Source organism: Argiope bruennichi, chromosome 1, assembly GCF_947563725.1.
Source record: "Argiope bruennichi chromosome 1, qqArgBrue1.1, whole genome shotgun sequence".
Classification (NCBI taxonomy): domain Eukaryota; kingdom Metazoa; phylum Arthropoda; class Arachnida; order Araneae; family Araneidae; genus Argiope; species Argiope bruennichi.
The window spans coordinates 14,085,249-14,103,607 of record NC_079151.1 but is presented as its reverse complement, the minus strand read 5'-3'; the positions used below and the strand labels follow the sequence as shown (position 1 = coordinate 14,103,607).

Genomic DNA, 18,359 nt, shown 5'->3' with positions numbered 1-18,359 from the left:
TTCAAATCATGGCAAACCATGCATTGCCTGAAAAGAACTTGTACGTATTAATTCCCATAAAAAGGAATTGATTTTGGGACGATCTATTTACATGTGAATTTTTTTTCATTGAAGGTGAAATTAATTTTTCACTTAAAAGGACAACATCCTATATCTACTATTATTAAGTTTGGTAATAAGTGGGTTGAGTGGATTTGTTTTCTCGGCTCAACAAATTTCGTGTTACGCCTAAAGGTTATTTGAAATTATGTTTGTTGAGAAGATAAATTTAATTAATAATTTCTTCTTCATTTTATGGGAGGTGTATTTTAATATTTATTCACCCTTTCTAAAAATTATTTTAGTACTTTTTCTTCCATCAATTTTGAAATTTTATCATAATCATTATGATGATTAATCATTGTTTAGTAAATTACAAAAAAGGCGACTAAATGTGTGAAATTTAATAGATTCGTTTAAGGGTTTATTTTTCAAAATATAACTGATTATTTCCATTAACAATTATTAGTAGCTGATTTTCAGCATTGTTTGTATTTGAAATTTTGCTGAAATTTTTGTTACTCCCATTCATTCAAATACTGCAGTTAATACTCGTTAGTACATTTGCAAATTTCCGAAAATTATTATTTTTCCTTGGTTACAGCATACGAAATATAAATAAGCAGCCAAATTCCCATTATTTTTTTAGGTTAAAACTTATTTGTATTAGACATCTGAATTGTATATTTTAACAATTCTTTTCTTTTTTGGCTCCTATGTGGCGCTAGCTACCCATGATGGGAAGAAACACTAACATACTGTGCGAGTGGTTCGAGATATGTTGTATACATACTCCATTTTGGGATGATGAGGCGAATCATAATCGCTCGCATATGATAATGGAACTATTCTAAGACTGTAGAGTTTGTTCAAGATTTTCGGTTTTATCAATGAATCACTTTTTCAGAACGTTTTCTATTATTTGCGGACAGTCAACAAGAAAACGCATTATGAGTTGGTTGACATTATCAACTGCTCTTCTAATGGCCAACCTGGCTTCTGCCGGTGAGTACAAACTTCTTTCGTTTTAAATGCATGACAAATAATAAGTTACATATTTATTGTAATAAGATGAATTTAATAACAACAGTGTAGTTGACTCTTATATAGCTTTCTTCAACTAAAGTATAATAAGAAATTTTCCTCCCGATTATGAAATTTAAAAAAGCACCGTGGCTTATCTTTTTAGCATCGTACACAATATATTTACATATACAGTTAAAATCCGCGAAAGTATTAATAATCTAACAATAAGAAAGATTTAAGCACATTTCTTTTTAAAAGATATTTTTAAAAAAGGCTTTTTATTTTTTATATGATGTGTTTAATTTTTTAAAAAAATGGATTACTTATTTTCATTATATTTTGTTGTATCTTATGTTTACATTCGAGAATTTAAAGCATATTTAAAGTTAGATCATTTTAGAAATTATTTAAGACAGAGAATTTGTCAATGATAACTAAGGAATTTCGCTACATTTTTTTTTAAATAATAAACAATTTGATTAGGAATAAAAAAATCACGCAGAGTTTTTCCACCCTTCGCAAAGATGCATTTTTAAAAATGTAAAGATTTAAACATTATAAAGGTTTTAAAATATAAAAAAAATCATATTAATTTTTATATTTTTTTTACCATTGATATTGAATTTTGATAATTAATGAAATCATTTATAAGCAAACTTTCTTTTCTGCATAAATATCGCTAATGATACTGTATATTATATGATTGTTCTATAGCTCAACTTATAATGACAAGCACTGCTTTCGAAGATTGAATTTCTCATCTCTTGTTTTATAATATATGCACTATTCAAAAAAATTATTATATTTCTGAAATAAAAGCTAATAGATAGAGAAAGCGCATACATAAATAATGAAATAAAATTCCTTCTATTGTAAAGCTGTAGTTATTGGTACTATCTTCTATATTTGAGTTGTCTTTATGTTAATCTGTGGAAATATTTATTTCGAGAAATTAATGATCTACATTGCATTGCATTGATTGATTTCTTATTCTCAGCGATTCTTAATCTTATTTATTTCGTTTAGATGTTCCTAAAATTGGACCCATTCACTTTGCTGGAGACCTAGATATTGGAATGCGAGCCTCTGTCCAGTGTGCTGTGATGGCGGGCAGTCCACCCTTTGAGTTCATATGGTTCAAAAATGGTCAAAAATTGGTTGATGGGCGGGGTATATCAATTCGATTTGTTGACGATTTTACTTCTAGTCTTGCAATCTCAAAAGTAGATGCTGACAGTAACGGTAACTACTCTTGCAGAGTATCCAATTCTAATGGGAATGATGAAAAGTTTGCTCTTCTTTCTGTAAAAGGTATTTAATATATATATTGATCCAACGAACAATTTTGAAAACTATTCCATTTGTATTTGTCAACGTGCTTTAAGGTTCTGAAGTTCTTCGATAATTTTTTAAAGGCGTTTTATTCCGGCAAATACTATTAATGTGTATGAGCAACTCATTGAAATTATTACGAATCATTTGATTGACTTGTGAAAACTTTTGTAATAATGTTGTTTAAATTTGTTACTCGAAATGGATATTGCTACTTAAAATTGGTATTAATTACTACCTGAAGTATATATTGCAATTTAAAAATACTCCTTTGTTTTATTGTTTATGAAAGTTTTATACTTCTGCTAATGGAAATAAAAAAACATTTCTGACATGAAAAATTACCTAACATATACTTGATGATTTAGCTAATTTTTCATCTTTTTTTAGAAGAAAAGAAAATTTCATTCGAAAAGGAAGAATTTGTGTTACTAATAATAACATTTCATTTTTTTTTTGAAAATATGAAATTAAGTTTTGAAATTACAGTAAAAAATAGCTTCTTATACATTTTTTATCCGTAAATAATAGTAATATGTAAGTTTCGTATTTTGCTTATTTCCAACAGCTTTCAGTGCATTGTTTTAGTGTATGATAAATCTGCATATGAACTGATTTATAGACGGATTTTGATTTCGAATTCAAATGGGTTTTCGTTAAATAGGGAATTTTGATGTTGATTTTTAGCTACCTCTACAAATAGATCTAAAATCATAGTTACTAATTTATTTCTTTTTTTTTATTACTTGACTTTTTTTAGTTTTTGAATTGGTGTTGTATGTAACTCTGTAGGTGTGCAAAGAGGATGCTGTGCTTCTAGCAAACCATGAACGTTTCTGTTCTTTTAAAATATGTTAAATATGTTATGTGTTAAAATATTAGCACAAACTGCATACAGCTTTAAAAAATGATTGCAAGCTGAACTGAGAAAACAAATTTGAAAAGAATGTGTGGCGTGTAATAACAAATCAATAAACATATTTGCGTGATTCATATGAAAAACACATGGAAGAAACATAGTGTATGATTTGTATTACGACAATACGCTTTAAGATGGCTGATACGTTTGTCATGCGATGGTGATGGCACATGAATTGATATCGATGGATCTAATCCTGCGGTTTTTCCACTAAAAATCATTTGCTATAATATAAGATAGATTCCACATTTTCAATGTTACATTCACATCTGTAATTTCAATTCTAGTATAAAAACACAGAAGGTTTATTTGTATAAGTTACAGTCATAACGCATTTTATATGTTAACCTCCTGCAAGACATGTTATGAATTTAAGAAGTTTTATTAATGAAGTTTTTTCTAAAGTAATTAGTCCACTATTGCTTTTGGAATGTATATATTTTTTTTATTTTTAACAATTTTTTATTCTTATATCTATTTCTAATTTTGTGAAATTTAAAGCCATTGATTTTTTTTCTTTTGTGAGACACGTTATACGAGTTTGAATTTGTGCACATATGATTGAATTTAATTTCTATGATTTTAATTATCTTCGTTATTCATTTCATATAAGATGATATAGAAGAAACGGTTTAAATGCTAAGATTTGATGAATTTCTGAAAGCATTCATCGTTTATTTATGTGTTTATGATATGTACTTCGAATTCGATTCTCCGATACTGCTATGTCAAAACGCTTTCCATTTTGATGCTTATCTATTTTATTTTTTCTTTAACTTAAAGGACTTTTGACAAACTTTTGAAATAAATATATTGAAAAAATTTGTTAATATCATTTATATGTTGAAAATGTTTTGCTATTTGAAAAAATCATAATGTAATGAATTTTTAGTCGCGATTGCTTCATGCTCTGCAATTTATTTTCTCTATATCGTAGAAGGATGGTATATTTGTTCAATAACGTAGCCATTTATGATATTAGATATTTATTTATATAGTTTGAAAAAATATAACTTCTTTGTTTAATGATAGACAATGTGATATTTCTTGTTAAAGTAATCTTGATTTTTTATTAGCAATATGATTGTTTTATTTCGCTTACATTTGAACTTTTAAGTTCGTTTTCAGGCACTGTGTGGCGCTAGGTGACTGTTGCTCACTTCTATTGCGCGTTCAATCTTTTTCATTGTAGCATACCCCAGCTAATGCTCCGCTTACTCTGCAAGGTTTGACAAAAGATTTTAAACATCGTATTTTGTTGACATATAATTACAGATATTTTGTGCCAACTGGAATTTCCTTGAAAGGTTTCGTACTAATTCTATTGTGGCCAACTTTCCGTCGTCATAAAAATGAAAGTCCAGTTTCTTGTAGAATGTCTGATTATCTTCAGCTGCACCATTATTTATTCTATGGGTAAGTTATTTTTGTAATATTTTTCTCTTATCTATTTTTAAATTACTATTCATGAGAGTTCTATTTTGAAATAAATTTGCAAATAACTTGCAAACGAAATTTTCTAATACTTTCTAATACTCAACATTGGCAATAATTTATCGATTTGTTTACCTTTTTCTCTAATCATTACAAAGATGACGTAGTGAAGGCTAAGTGAAAGTAAAAAAGTTGGAAAGTCTTCGTTTATTAAAATAATATGTAAGTGATTATTTATTATTCTGCGTCTGTGTTACGTTCAGATGAATGTTTTGCATATAACAGCTGTTATTTTCGACTATTAAGTGCTCCTTTTGTCTTCTTAAATTTTACCATGATTAAATAAAAAGAATTTTATATTAAATATTTCGAAGATAGTTTCAAATTTTCTTGCTAAATGTTTTTCTTAACGAAAAAAATGGAATGAAGTAAAGTTACATTGGTGTAAGTCGCATTTTCCAGAAATTATATCAAAAGATAATAAATTAATCAGGAATAAAGGTAGATATTTTTTTGTTGTCATCAGCGGTCTTTTATGCCGAAACTTAACAAATGGTTGAACTGAATTGATTTTGTGAATTGGTTGCAATAATTTTAAATTTAACTTTATTTATTTAAAGCGGCTTACATTTCTTTCAGTTTAACTCATCCAAATAACATGCCGACAATGTTTTAAATTAAAAAAATTTGCACTTCCATTATTTGTTAAAGTAAATAAATAAATAGAAACAAATATATATTATAATAGCAAATACACAGTTTGAAAACTGTGACTGATATTTCGATTCCTGCTTTTTATTTTTAAATATACCCTTACTGATTCTGGCACACATTATTTTATGATGTATGATGAAAATATCATAATTGCTTCATCGAATAAATTCCAAGATAAATGAATAAGATGTTTTAGCTATGGTTTTCTTTCAGTGAAATATTAAAGTAATGTTTAAGTACTTACTGAATAAATAGAGAAAAGGCATTGCTGATAATCATGTCACTTGTAACTTTTCATTTTGCGTATTTAAAATATTGGTCTTTTACTATATAAAGTGGAAAGAATATAAAGTATGTTGTTGCTGCAAAATCTACTTTTTATGCAAATTATATACTAAAATATTAAAAGATTTGAGATTAACCAAAAAAAAAAAAAAAAAAAAATCAGGAACATGTTTTATATGAATATGCGTTTTCTTATGTAATCACTAATTTATGTAATAAGAATTATGAATCTAATATCCTAAAAATATATGGTTGCCAATTGGTAGGTATGAAATAACATTTACTTTATGATTTCTTTCTCCTTGTTGACTTTCTCTGTTGTTATTTTTGTTTAAGAAGTACTTTCTTTTATAACAACAAAAAAAAAAAATGCTCAGTTAGAAATATTGGTTGACTTTATTTACTTTGTAGGTACAAAGGTTCCCAATATTAAGCCATTTCATTTCACTGGAGATTTGAGAGAAGGGCTTAGAACCAACGTTTTATGCGGTGTTATTGAAGGGGACCCACCATTCGACTTCCAGTGGTTCAAGGACGGACAACCTCTTTTGCCGGAAAGAAACCATTTTTCTGTCCAGTCTTTCGATGAATTCACTTCGATCCTTACTATCAAGAATTTAGACTCTGACAGTAACGGCAATTATACTTGCCGTGCTTCTAATACGGCAGGAACGGACCAAAAGTCTGATGTTTTGAGTATGAGAGGTGAGGTGAATACTACCAAAAATATCATGTTTGAATGTTGTCTGCAATTTTCCTTCGCAATAATGAAACTTCCTGTATTTCTATTTTTCTAAAGTCATTAGAAGCAGTACCATTTTCTCTCGAATTAGGGGGATTTTTCCTGTAAGCGCACAAAAGACAGCGCATCTATGATCTATATCTATCTATGTCTAAGTGTGATTTTTTCAGAAATATTCATTTCAGGCCAGATTGATTTCAATTAACATGCATTTAAATTTATATTTGTTATGTTATGTTTTATATGTTATTTTTATATTTGTTATGTTTTATATGTTATGTTGTCGTTTTTCATAAGTAGCTAAAATATTTCTTCGCCATCTGATGCAAGAATTATTTGTTTGATTCGCGTAGATTTATACAATGAAAAAGAAAATGGTCTCTTTCGTCTGCTTTAAGAGTTACAAATACTATCCACTACACAAATCTATGTTAGCCATGAGTTCATCACGTGCGTGTGATGCACATTATTTGCTGTTTAAAATAAGCGTACGAAAGCCTATGATAGAAAGCGCCTATAAGATCTTTGTCTATCTTTGTCAAGGAGAGATTTCTAGAGAAATATTCATTTCATGCCAGATTTCTTTAATTATCGGACATTTGAAAGCTCATGTTTCTTATTATCATGTGAAAGAATACTTCCCTGCTGCTGTTGTATATATTATGATATATCGTCCTTCACAAACCGCTAATATATTTCCTCGCCATTGAATTTAGAAATTGTTTGTTTGATTCGTATAGGTTTATACAATGAAAAAGTAAACGGCCCATTTCATTTGCTTTAAAAGCTATAAATACTATACTGAATACAATTCCATGTCAAGTATGTGAGCGTATCAAGTATATTATTTACGTGTTACAATTTAAATATGTATTACATACTAATTAATATGTGAACTACTTTATTTATTATTCATGCATTTTTGATTGAATATAAATTGATATATATTTTAAATATATTTAAATTAATATAAATATAACTTTATTTTCTAAATATATAGTTTAAAAGTCACAAATAATTTTCCGAACCCGCGTTAAGTACCTTGTTTCATTCCGTGAATGACTTCATATTTATTTATTTGCTATTTTAATATTCGCCATAAAATTTTAAAGTTAAATTTTCCTCTGGTGCTCTGTTTTTTAAACTACGCATGATTTATACTATCAAAAATAATTATATCCATTTTATATCCAAATATAGTAATGTAGTATAGTATTTGAGAAACTTGCAATATTTAGAATGATTACTGCTTTATATTATTTGCTAGTTTTTGTTTGAAAGTGAATAAAATACTTTACTTTTATTTTAAGTGAAAAATTGTGACTGTGTCACGACATATTGTTAAAGCTATTAGATCTTGCATTCTTTTAAAAATGCAATTCATAATTTCTTTCAATAGAAAATGTTGATTAACTTTTAAATATATTTCTTGTCACTGTGTGGCGCTAGTATACCAGCATTTGGCATTGTATTAGCTTGCTTTGGATGACATATTTGTGCAAATTGTAAGCAAGACTCCAAACGACGAACACTAGATTCTAGTTTTCACTAAAATTTAAAATTTGTAGAGATTTTCTAAACTTTATTCTGATATAAAAGTAAAAGATATGATTCAAGTGCATTAGAGTTACATAAAGAAATAATATTTGTCGCAAGTAGTTGTATTTCTTATCCTGGTAATCGCTCAAGATTATGGATGTTTGGAATTTTCTGCAAGTACTCGTCTTCTATGGATCCATATCTTACGGTGAGTCCCTTTGTATATTTGAAAGATTTATAATGCTTTAAATTCTTATTAATATTAAATTTATGGCTCCGATTTAATATTTAAATATTAGTGTATCTGAAATTAAATTCTGTCGTATTTCTTTGTATTTTCCATATGTTTTTTTTTTAACATGCTCTGTTCGATATAAGAATTTTAAACCAAAACTATGCTTTGTATTTACCATATGCTGATGATTCCTTTTATTTCTTATAATTGTAAGAATTCTGACATTCCGAGATGCCCAAATGTTTCTATTATTCTACCATAAAATTTGAAAAAATTATTTATACATATTTAAAAAGAGAAATATTCTGAACTTATTGTGATGAATATTAATTTGGTGTTTTTCTTTCTTCAAAATTTCATTGCGGTCAATTTAGCCAGTAGCCTGATTGCGATAAAAGTAAATCTGTTTTAATTTTCATTGCAATCAATTTAGCCAACAGTCCCCTAAAATAAATTATGTCATTAAAGTCGACAAGCTAATATATATAATTAGTGCTCTAACGTCATTTGGTATTAGTTAAATGCTAACTTTAGTTTAAAGGTTTGTGCCATTTGAAAATTTTCACTAATGAAAATGTTACCAATTTATTTTATTTCTCTTACTTATCTGCTCCTAATAATAGCTTTCTCTCCATCATATGTATATGAATTTTGAATTCGTTTTTAAATTCTGTATCTGCACTTTTTCTTCGTAATATATTATATCTGTAACGTTTGAAGATCATTTTGAAAAACCATTTGTGTATTAAAAGTTTTCAACGGACATAATTTGACATTTTAGAAAAAGAATCATTTATGGCTGCTATAGATATTTTTTTAAATATAAGCATTCTCTTTTTTTTACATAACTCTTTAAAACTGTTTTCTATCAAACATGATTTTATTATTTCCAGTTTAGCTCTGAATCTTTTCCCAATTTCCCTGTTTCGTAGATCATTTTTTAAAAATTCCATTTTATTACTTTTCTGCTTATTTTACTTATTATCTTCCAAACATTTGCCTACTTTAAAAAAAAGATTTTAACTGAAAATTGTTTATATACCTTTTTATTCTATTCCGCAATTTATAGTAATCTACACACATCCAACTTTTTTCAGATTTTCATACCTTTATTTTTTTTCTATTATGCTTATAATATATCAATTATTCAATTATGCATCTTTTATTTTATTTCGCAATTTATAGCAATCTACATACACCCACCTCTTTGCTTTTATTTTATATTATTTTACTTACAATATGTCAGTTATTCAATATACACAATATGTCAGTTATTTATTATACTTCTCAAATATTCAGTATATAAATATGTATACCTCTTTCTCATAAATGCTTAATTTATATTTAATTTTACATTTTCAGGCCTAAAGGCACCCAAGATCAAGCCATTTCACTTTACAGGGGAACTAAATGTCGGCTTGAGAACTGTGGTTCTCTGTGCCGTCATTGATGGAAGTCCGCCTTTCAATTTCCAATGGCTGAAAGATGGACAATCTCTTATTTCTGAAAAAGGCCGTTTTTTAATTCAGTCTATCGATGAATTTACGTCTATTCTGACCATCTCGGACCTAGACTCAGAGAGTAACGGCAATTATACATGTCGTGTATCTAATTCTGCAGGATCGGACGATAAATCTGATTCGTTGAATATGAGAGGTAGGAATTCATATATGGCATAACAATAAAAACTTTGTCTTAGATTTTTCTGCTTGACGTAACTGCTAATCCTTTTTATAATGCACAACCACGTGCTAAATAATCTCAATACCATTAAATACTCATATCATCTATACGGAGGTTAAAAACTTTGAGTTAGTTCAAGAACAATCCTCTGCGATGTTATTGGGATGGACATTTGTTTCTGTTTCCTTATCTTTTTTTTTTATGTCTGTGATAGAAATGAAAACTATCAAGCTTTTTATGAATATCCGAGCTCCTATTTATTGTTACAACACATATTTATTATGTGTATTTCCTATTAAGTAACAGCTAGTTGAATTTTCCTGTACAAGATTTCAATTTAAGCGATCACGGCAGCTGTTTTTAAGAAAAATATAAAAGCATTTGATAAGATTTTAGTATCACTGAGCACATGTGCTGTTTATAAGCAAAATCATTTATAAACATGGTTTGCTGATAATGACACTGAGAAATAAAACAAAATATTTCAAGCTAGAGGAATTCATTTATTTTTTCTTGTATATAATAAATAATGTTAAACTGGGTGATTAAAAGTGGTAAAACGGTTGTTTATGAGATTTATTTCATGTAATTTTGTTCAGTATTTTATCGTCTTTGGTATTAAACTTAGTTGTTGGATATAATATACAGTATTGGATACAGTAATACGTCTTTTTTGATTTATTTCTTATTATCAATTCAAGAAAGAGGTATAAAATTGATTGGGTGGATGTTTTGCAGTAGAACTTAAAATCAAATCATGGCAACATAAATTTTTATGATTCTATGTTTGTATTTAACTACTCTTATTTTGTTATAATACATTGTTGTTGAATAAATAAGCTGCATTTTCATCAAATTTTTAGAGTGTAATTCTTTAAGAAGCTAAATAATTCTGTTTTTGAAATAGTTAAATAGCGAAAAGTGTTCGGCAATAATATAAATCACGCACACGAATATATTCGTGTTGTACTTGATCTATTTGTTTTAAAAATTTTGAAATTTACCCGCTAAAGTTACGATTCTTTTAAAATAAAATCGAAGAATGTCAACCAATAAACGTTTTTCGCGTGTCTTTGCGAAATATCTTTCTTTTAAATAATATTTTCGATTTGTTACATCGAATATAATTTGTAATTTTTTGTTTTGTTTGTTTTTTCTTCTTGCTATATCACATGGTCATCTTTGGGTTTCTATATTATGGGATTGAAAAATATTTGCTTCAATCAGTGATTACTTCATCATAATAATTTCCTATCAATAATTTAAAATTCCGTTTCCATGTCTCATATGCGTAATCTCCTTATCTGAAGCAAAGACATGGAGAAAAATTTCTGAAATTTACAGGATTAATATTTTGATAATCGAATAACATTGTTTGAATCATACTAGTTTGCATTACAATTTTCTGACATAGCTTTTAATTTCAATTTTTGTCACTGTGTGGCGTTAGTATACTGTTCAGGTATTCTAAAATATCCTATGCTGTCAAAGCTGCGCTAAACTAGACATTATCGACGTGAAGCGGATGTTTGGACCAAGCCTAGCATGGAAATACTACATTTTTCCTGCTAAAAGCATTCTTAGCGGAGAGAGGACTCCACGAAAAGCCTTAGATACTTCATTTTACCTTTATATAATAGAACGCGAATTATACAACAGAGAAGATGATGAAGATTTGGCCAATTCTGCTCATCATGATCTCGAACCGGAGCGCTTTCGCATTTGGTGAGTACTTCCTCTTTCTCTTAATCAGCCGAAAGGGATTTTTTTGAGTATACTAATTGCTCTTTGTTCTGTGTTGCTTAGATATTTATAGAATTTACTAGTGACTTTAACCTATTGTGATAAATTACAATTATGTACTGTTTTTGTTTATTTAATTTTATTTTTTATATCATCAACACAATGTACTGAGATTATGCCTAATGTTCTTGAAACATCTACAAGAAATTACTACATTAATTTTAAAAAGAATGAATTGAGAGGGGATATCTAAGAGGATGAATATTCATGAATTTTAAAGAGGATTAATATATATACATATATGCTTACATTTTGAAGAAAGATCATGGCTTTTTGTTTTCTTTTTGCGTATACCTGAAAATTTAAAAGTACTATTGGTATTTGTTGTAGGAATAGTTTTCAGCCTTATATAGATACTCAATTCAGCCTTGAAAAGTTGTAAATGAAGAAAAATATTTTTAATGAAATTATATTGGCAATTAGGAATATAATTTTTACAAAAATATGTTTTAGATAGAAAATAATCTCAAACCATAGAACTGAGAAATAGATCATAGCATGAATTTTTTTAATATTTGCAATTAATTATTTTTCTCCTAATAAGGCTTTCGAAAAAGGGCTGATAACTTAAATAAACTAAACAGGTAATTTAAATGAATAATGACTTTATTTCTGGAAAGGTTGTAAATTTATTTGCTTTTAATAGAATATTCTTAAAGATTTTCCATTGTTTTTATTTATGGAATTCATATTAATAGTGCAGACAGGAGAAGTTAAGAATAAAATTTTACCCGTTTTAACTCTTAGATTTAATGAGAAAACTTTAGAGTAAATCTAGAATATTTAGCATAAAGAGTTATTTGTAAGTTATATTTTTCCGTTCATAAATATAGTAATTAGATATCGAGTCTGGGCTCCTTTCAAATGCTGCTTACATCAAATTTTTCTGCAAGATAAAGATAATTTAAATAAACTTTTTATTGTTGAATAATAATATATATATATATATATATATATATATATATATATATTTGCGCATAGTATTAATGATTTTGATTATACTATTTTTGTTATTAAGATTTGTGAAAAAACTTTATTCGTAAAAAGTGCTTTGCCAAATAGTACGAAGACAAATCTCCTGCATTTGTATACTGTTGATTAGTTCTTAGAAAAAATATTAAGTATCATAATTATTTTTTTTAAAGAGTTATTTTTTGGAAGAAAATATGAAGAAAATTTAAATATATTTTTAAATATTTATCAGTATAAACATTTTAATGATTTTTTTTCAATAATTTTTTGGGAATTTAGCCTGGAATTCTTTGTATGAAAAAGATCGAATTGGGATGAATAAATTAGTGCTAGTTATATTTTGCATAGGATTTTCGGAGTAATATCTTCATGAATTTTCTACAATTTTTCTCACGAGTCTTTGAATTTTGCATTCATTAAAATTCTTGTATTCCCTAGTTATTAAATACTATTTAAGATATTTTCCCATTTCTTTTAAACTCTTAGAATAATAATCGAAAGAAACTGCTTCGTTATAGATTTTCATTTTATATTGATATATAAAATATGTATATAATTTCATTTTATATTTAAGGTTCAAGGCCTCCTAAAATCAAACCCTTTCATTTTTCTGAGGCGCTGGAGCAAGACATGAGAACAGCTGTGATGTGCGTCGTCGTTGGTGGCGACTCTCCTTTTGAATTCAAGTGGTTCAAAGATGGTAGACCTTTACCTTCAGAACGAGGATACTTCTCGGTCCAATCTTTGGACGAATTTACTTCTATCTTGACAATAAAAAAACTTGATCCTGATAGCAATGGCAACTATACTTGCCGAGCCACCAATTCCATGGCCTCAGACGAGAAATTTGCCATTTTGATGATGAAAGGTAGGATTCTTGATTTGAAAACGAATGACGAATTCTGCCTGTACAAAAAAACTGAAATATTTGACTAAATTACTTTTAATTCAACTTTTTTAAAACCTTTTAAATCCGTGACTTACTTGCAAAACATTCAGATGAAGCAATTAACTGGCTATGATTTTTCACATTAACAATTTAAACACCAGAAATGTCTGCAGATTTTGGTTATCGCATTATCTACTTATATTCTTTTTTTTTTCGTAGAATAATTTTTGTATTTTGCCAGTTTCTTTTTTGCATATATTTTGCGTTTTTTATTTACATTGTTTCATTTCAAAAGCTTATAATAGAAATACCCTTTTTGATCTTTAAAAATTTTATGAACATATATCAAATTAAATGTGGTAACAAAAATTATATCCTAAAATCAAGATATACATTGCATCGAAAATTTGGAAAGATGTGTTTCAAATATTGTTCATCGTTTCAATTAATGCCACTACGTGGCGCTAGTATACCGTCAAACAATGTTTGCATTGGCACGTATGTTATGTCTACATTTTGCAAACAGTATCATCTAAGAGTCTATGCCACAGAAGACCAGAGGTGAGTTGAAGTAATTGAAGTGCATTCCTACATTCGATTCCTAGATAGAATCGTCAAATAGATTATTTTCAAAATATTTTTAACTGAAAATGTGATATTTGCATACTTATTTTTAGATGGGAAAAAAAGCAACAGAGGCGTATCTTTTGTTTTGCTTTCTTATACTTATCCTCATTCATTCCTCTTTAGTTGCAGGTAAGTTGCTAAATTTCTCTTATCGCATGCTTGTAGTATTTGTTTTTACAAACACTTTAATTTTTGTAAGATTATAATTCAAAGAAATGATGCATTGAACTTGGATTAAAGAGGAATCAAATACTCGTTAGAATCGTGAGTAGAAATTATATTTTAGGAGAGCGATTAAAAAGTTTCTGTGCATTGCCGTAATGCACTTTATTCATTGCATGAAACTTGAATTGATATTTCCAGCGTATATCTAATTCTTTTCAATAATTTTCATGCAATTCAAGGTTTTCGTAGATCAGTTAAAAAATTCAACTTTAAATCTGTTATCGATTGAGCATAGTTTACTTATAAAAGGAATGCCTGATTTAAAATTATATATTATTCTTTTTCTACTTTCTAAATATGTAATGACATTTTTAAATAATGTCTATTTCGAGCCATTTAAAGCAGTTTTTAAATAATCAGTTTGATAAATGATATAAAAGTAATTTTTTTATACTTTAAGTGGCATTACGATAAAATAAATTTTCCTTAGTGTCTTCTCAATTTTTGTTAAATAAAACATTATCATATATATTAATCATCCAAATTTTCTATCTGCTGCTATTCTATAGCATTTGAAAATGAAAAAAATATTAACTATGTTTTGTTCCTTAAAAAAATTCTGATTTCATTACTTCAATTCTTTTTACAGTCCCTTCAAAAAGTATCCTGATACTGTTCTTAATTCCGAAATTAACTACTGAGCAATATAACTGTATAATTATAAATATCGCTGTAGAAATATCTTCTTTATAAATATAAGAAGTATTTCCTCATTTAAGGAATCGTCTCTTTACTCAACTTTACTCAAAATCATTTTTTTTTCAATTGTGTTTTGAATACACGTCGTAATTCTCCAGATTAAAAGTGTCCACATACGTAGAGCATTTTGTAATTTTGAGTAAACGGATAATGAGTTACAAGCAATTGAAATATTGAATTCCCAATGTTAAATGAGATTTCCCGTTTTTTTTTTTTTTTTTTTTCAAAATATATTTCAAGATGTAATGAATCTTTTGACAATAATTCTTCCTTTTCATTAAAATACTCAGTAAACAAATCTAGAATTATCCATTTTTTTTAATTTGAAAGTATATTTTATGTTGTTAATTAATTTTTAAATTCATTAGTTATAAATTTTTGGACCGAAACTTATAAAAATTTTGATGCTAATAAAAGGAGCAAGACCTTAAACATCACTGTTCCAATTTTTATCTATTTCTGTCAAATAGCGCAGTTTTTTTTTTTCATGTTATCAGATTGCCTTTAATGTACAAAATCAAATTGTATCTTTGCGCTTTTCATTGATTTTTTTTAAATTTTTCTTATTGCAAATAACTTACATATGCTCTTGAAAACTCCAGTTACATGATTATTTTTTTTTATTTTAGTTTCTGTGTCTGTAAACATTGTGCCCATTCATTTCAGGAACACGACCCCCTAGAATCAAACCCTTCCATTTCTCCGGAGAACTGAGTGAAGGTCTGAGGACAGCCGTCATGTGCGTCATTATCGACGGAGGCAAACCCTTCGACTTCAAATGGTTCAAAGATGGTGAACCTTTAATTCCTCAGAGGGGTCATTTCTCTGTCCAATCCTTTGACGAGTTCACGTCGATTTTGACCATCGAGCAGTTAAACTCAGAGAGCAACGGAAATTATACATGTCGAGTTACTAATGTGGCAGGAAAAGACGAGAAATCTGATGTGTTGATGATGAAAGGTGAGACGAAAAGCGAAAGTGTTAACATGTTGTGCAAAGTAGAAAATGTTCTAGTGGCAAAACGTTTCTAAACGCAAGATGTCTGTCGTTATAAGTCTTTTTAAATATTTATAAAAAATATGAGTACCAATAACTGTAAAATCTGACGTGTTGATGATGAAACGTGAGATGGAAATGTTTCAATGGAAGGAAAGTGTTAGAAAGTGTGCTGGGTAGAAAAAGGTTCTTGTGGCAGAAGATTTCTAAATGTGAGACATCTGCCGTTATAAGTCTATGTAAATATTTATAAAACACCAATATCGGTAAAATGTAATGTGTCGATGTTGAAAAGTAAGACGAAAGTGTTCCAATGCAGGAAAAGTGTTAACATGTGTGCAAAATAGAAAATATGGCAGAAGGTTTCTAAATGCGAGACATCCGTCGTATAAGTCTCTGTAAATATTTACAAAAAGTATGAGTACCAATAAATATGTAAATTTTTTAGTATTCAAGCTGTGTAATAGTAATGGTATAGCTGTATATAGTAATTTCGTTAGGAATTCAAACTGTATATTTATTTCTGATTCTTCTGTGATCCTTTATCTACCCCTGAGTTGCTTGAATACATAACAAAATACGCTTTTTATACAAAAAAAAGTAATTACAATCAAGAGAAACAATGAAATTCCATATATTAATTGCATATTTACCGCGAATTCTTAATGTGTTTGAAACTGATTCATTCGTGTTGAGATCGGAAAATTTTTATAAATACAATTTTTATTTTAATAGAATTTAAGTATTAAACCAAGCGAAAAGAAAGTTCTTAAATAATTAAGTATTTTAAGGGTTTTGAATTTTTTTTGTGAATCTTTCTCTATGTGAGTGTCTTCTTTTGATTTAATAATAACTCTATAAAAGAAAAAGCATGATTTTGAATTATTTTTTACTCTGCCCATAATAATGCTTAATAACGATTGCGAATATTTTTTAGGGTGGAAAAGACAACCAAATTTCTTTGTGTTTGATTAGCTTTCAATGAAAATTTTCATTCTTTTTTGAAATGTTTCAAAGATGTTCGTTGTTCCGTTTTAGTATTTTAAATTTACAGTAACTGATTATTTAATTGATTTTTGTGTTATTAAGATTTGATCCATTGTTTGTTGAAGGTGATTTTGTTCAAGTATTCATAAATTTTGAAAAATCATAAAATTCTCATTTTCTTTCAAATCGTTTCCGTGTTTTGATTCAAATTTCAAACGAAATGGCTTAAACTTTCAGCATGAATATCACGAACCTGATCATCGGTTGAAATTTCGTTTACTTCTATTTATTGTCACAGTGTGGCGCTAGTTCTCCATGAACTGTCTAACTTAGCATCCTGAATGTCGTGTTCATGCTTACTATAGAGAATCTCTGGATTTTTGAGACTGCTTCTCTGCTGAAGGTAAGTGCGTTTTCATGCCAACATTTTAGAGAAGTATTGATTTAATTTCCTTTCTTTTTTGTAATCATGAATACATTTTTACAGTATGCTGGGAAACAAGAAAAAAACTGCAAATTTACTCATTTTTTCTCTTGCACTGGTTTCCGTCCAGACTACTGTGTTTGCAGGTAAGAGTGGCAAATTATATTGTGACTTTCGCTTAAATATTTTTGAGTAAAACTAAATTGCAAAAAAATCGCGTTAAACTCAAACATAAAAACTTTAACGTGTATTTGTAATGTTATTTATTTATTTAGAAATTCCTATAATACATACACAAATATCCGTGTTTTATATTCAGTACTGAACAATCGTGTATGCTCACTTATTTTATATACACTATAAAAGAAAATCTTTAGTTTATCTGTAGTTTAAAAAATTCTAGAATTCCAAGATAAAAGGCAGTGTACATTAGATTACTGTTATTTGTAAATGATACTTATTAGATATTTTTATTATCGTCCAAATCTTCTGCGCTCAGTTTATGTGATCTTCGTGATTCATGTTAATGCTTAGTATTATGTTCTGTACAAGAACTAAGATATATTATTTGATTCATTCCATAGAAGTGATGAAACTTAAAATTTAAAATTAATTTTTGCCTAAATATTGGATTGTTAATAATTCATGACTTAAAAAAATACTGCTATGCAGACCCGCAGTTTTACTTTTATAAATATTATTTTAGTTCTATCGAAGAATTAAGGACATTTCGTATCAATATGTATTTTTATAGCAAATTAGCTTTATTTACTTGGTGTTCTATCCCTT

General features: G+C 27.9%; 1 protein-coding gene across 21 annotated transcripts in view; it reads left to right on the top strand.

Annotated features, from left to right (window-relative positions):
* LOC129978905 (cell adhesion molecule DSCAML1-like) overlaps positions 1-18,359 on the top strand; it is a 139,729-nt gene that overhangs the window by 73,009 nt on the left and 48,361 nt on the right. The window contains exons 1-2 of one of the 21 annotated variants that reach the window (XM_056090684.1): positions 879-1,044; positions 2,092-2,376. The exons of 16 other annotated variants lie outside the window; for them this stretch is intronic. In XM_056090684.1, the coding sequence (XP_055946659.1) occupies positions 930-1,044; positions 2,092-2,376 (400 nt within the window). In that variant the 5' untranslated portion in view covers positions 879-929. Of the gene's footprint in view, positions 1-878; positions 1,045-2,091; positions 2,377-4,504; positions 4,733-6,160; positions 6,455-7,998; positions 8,239-9,627; positions 9,922-11,449; positions 11,674-13,297; positions 13,592-17,504; positions 17,550-17,633; positions 17,717-18,359 lie in introns of those variants that run through there. 4 more of the 21 variants (XM_056090733.1, XM_056091038.1, XM_056090780.1 and 1 more) reach the window with 4 other exon arrangements.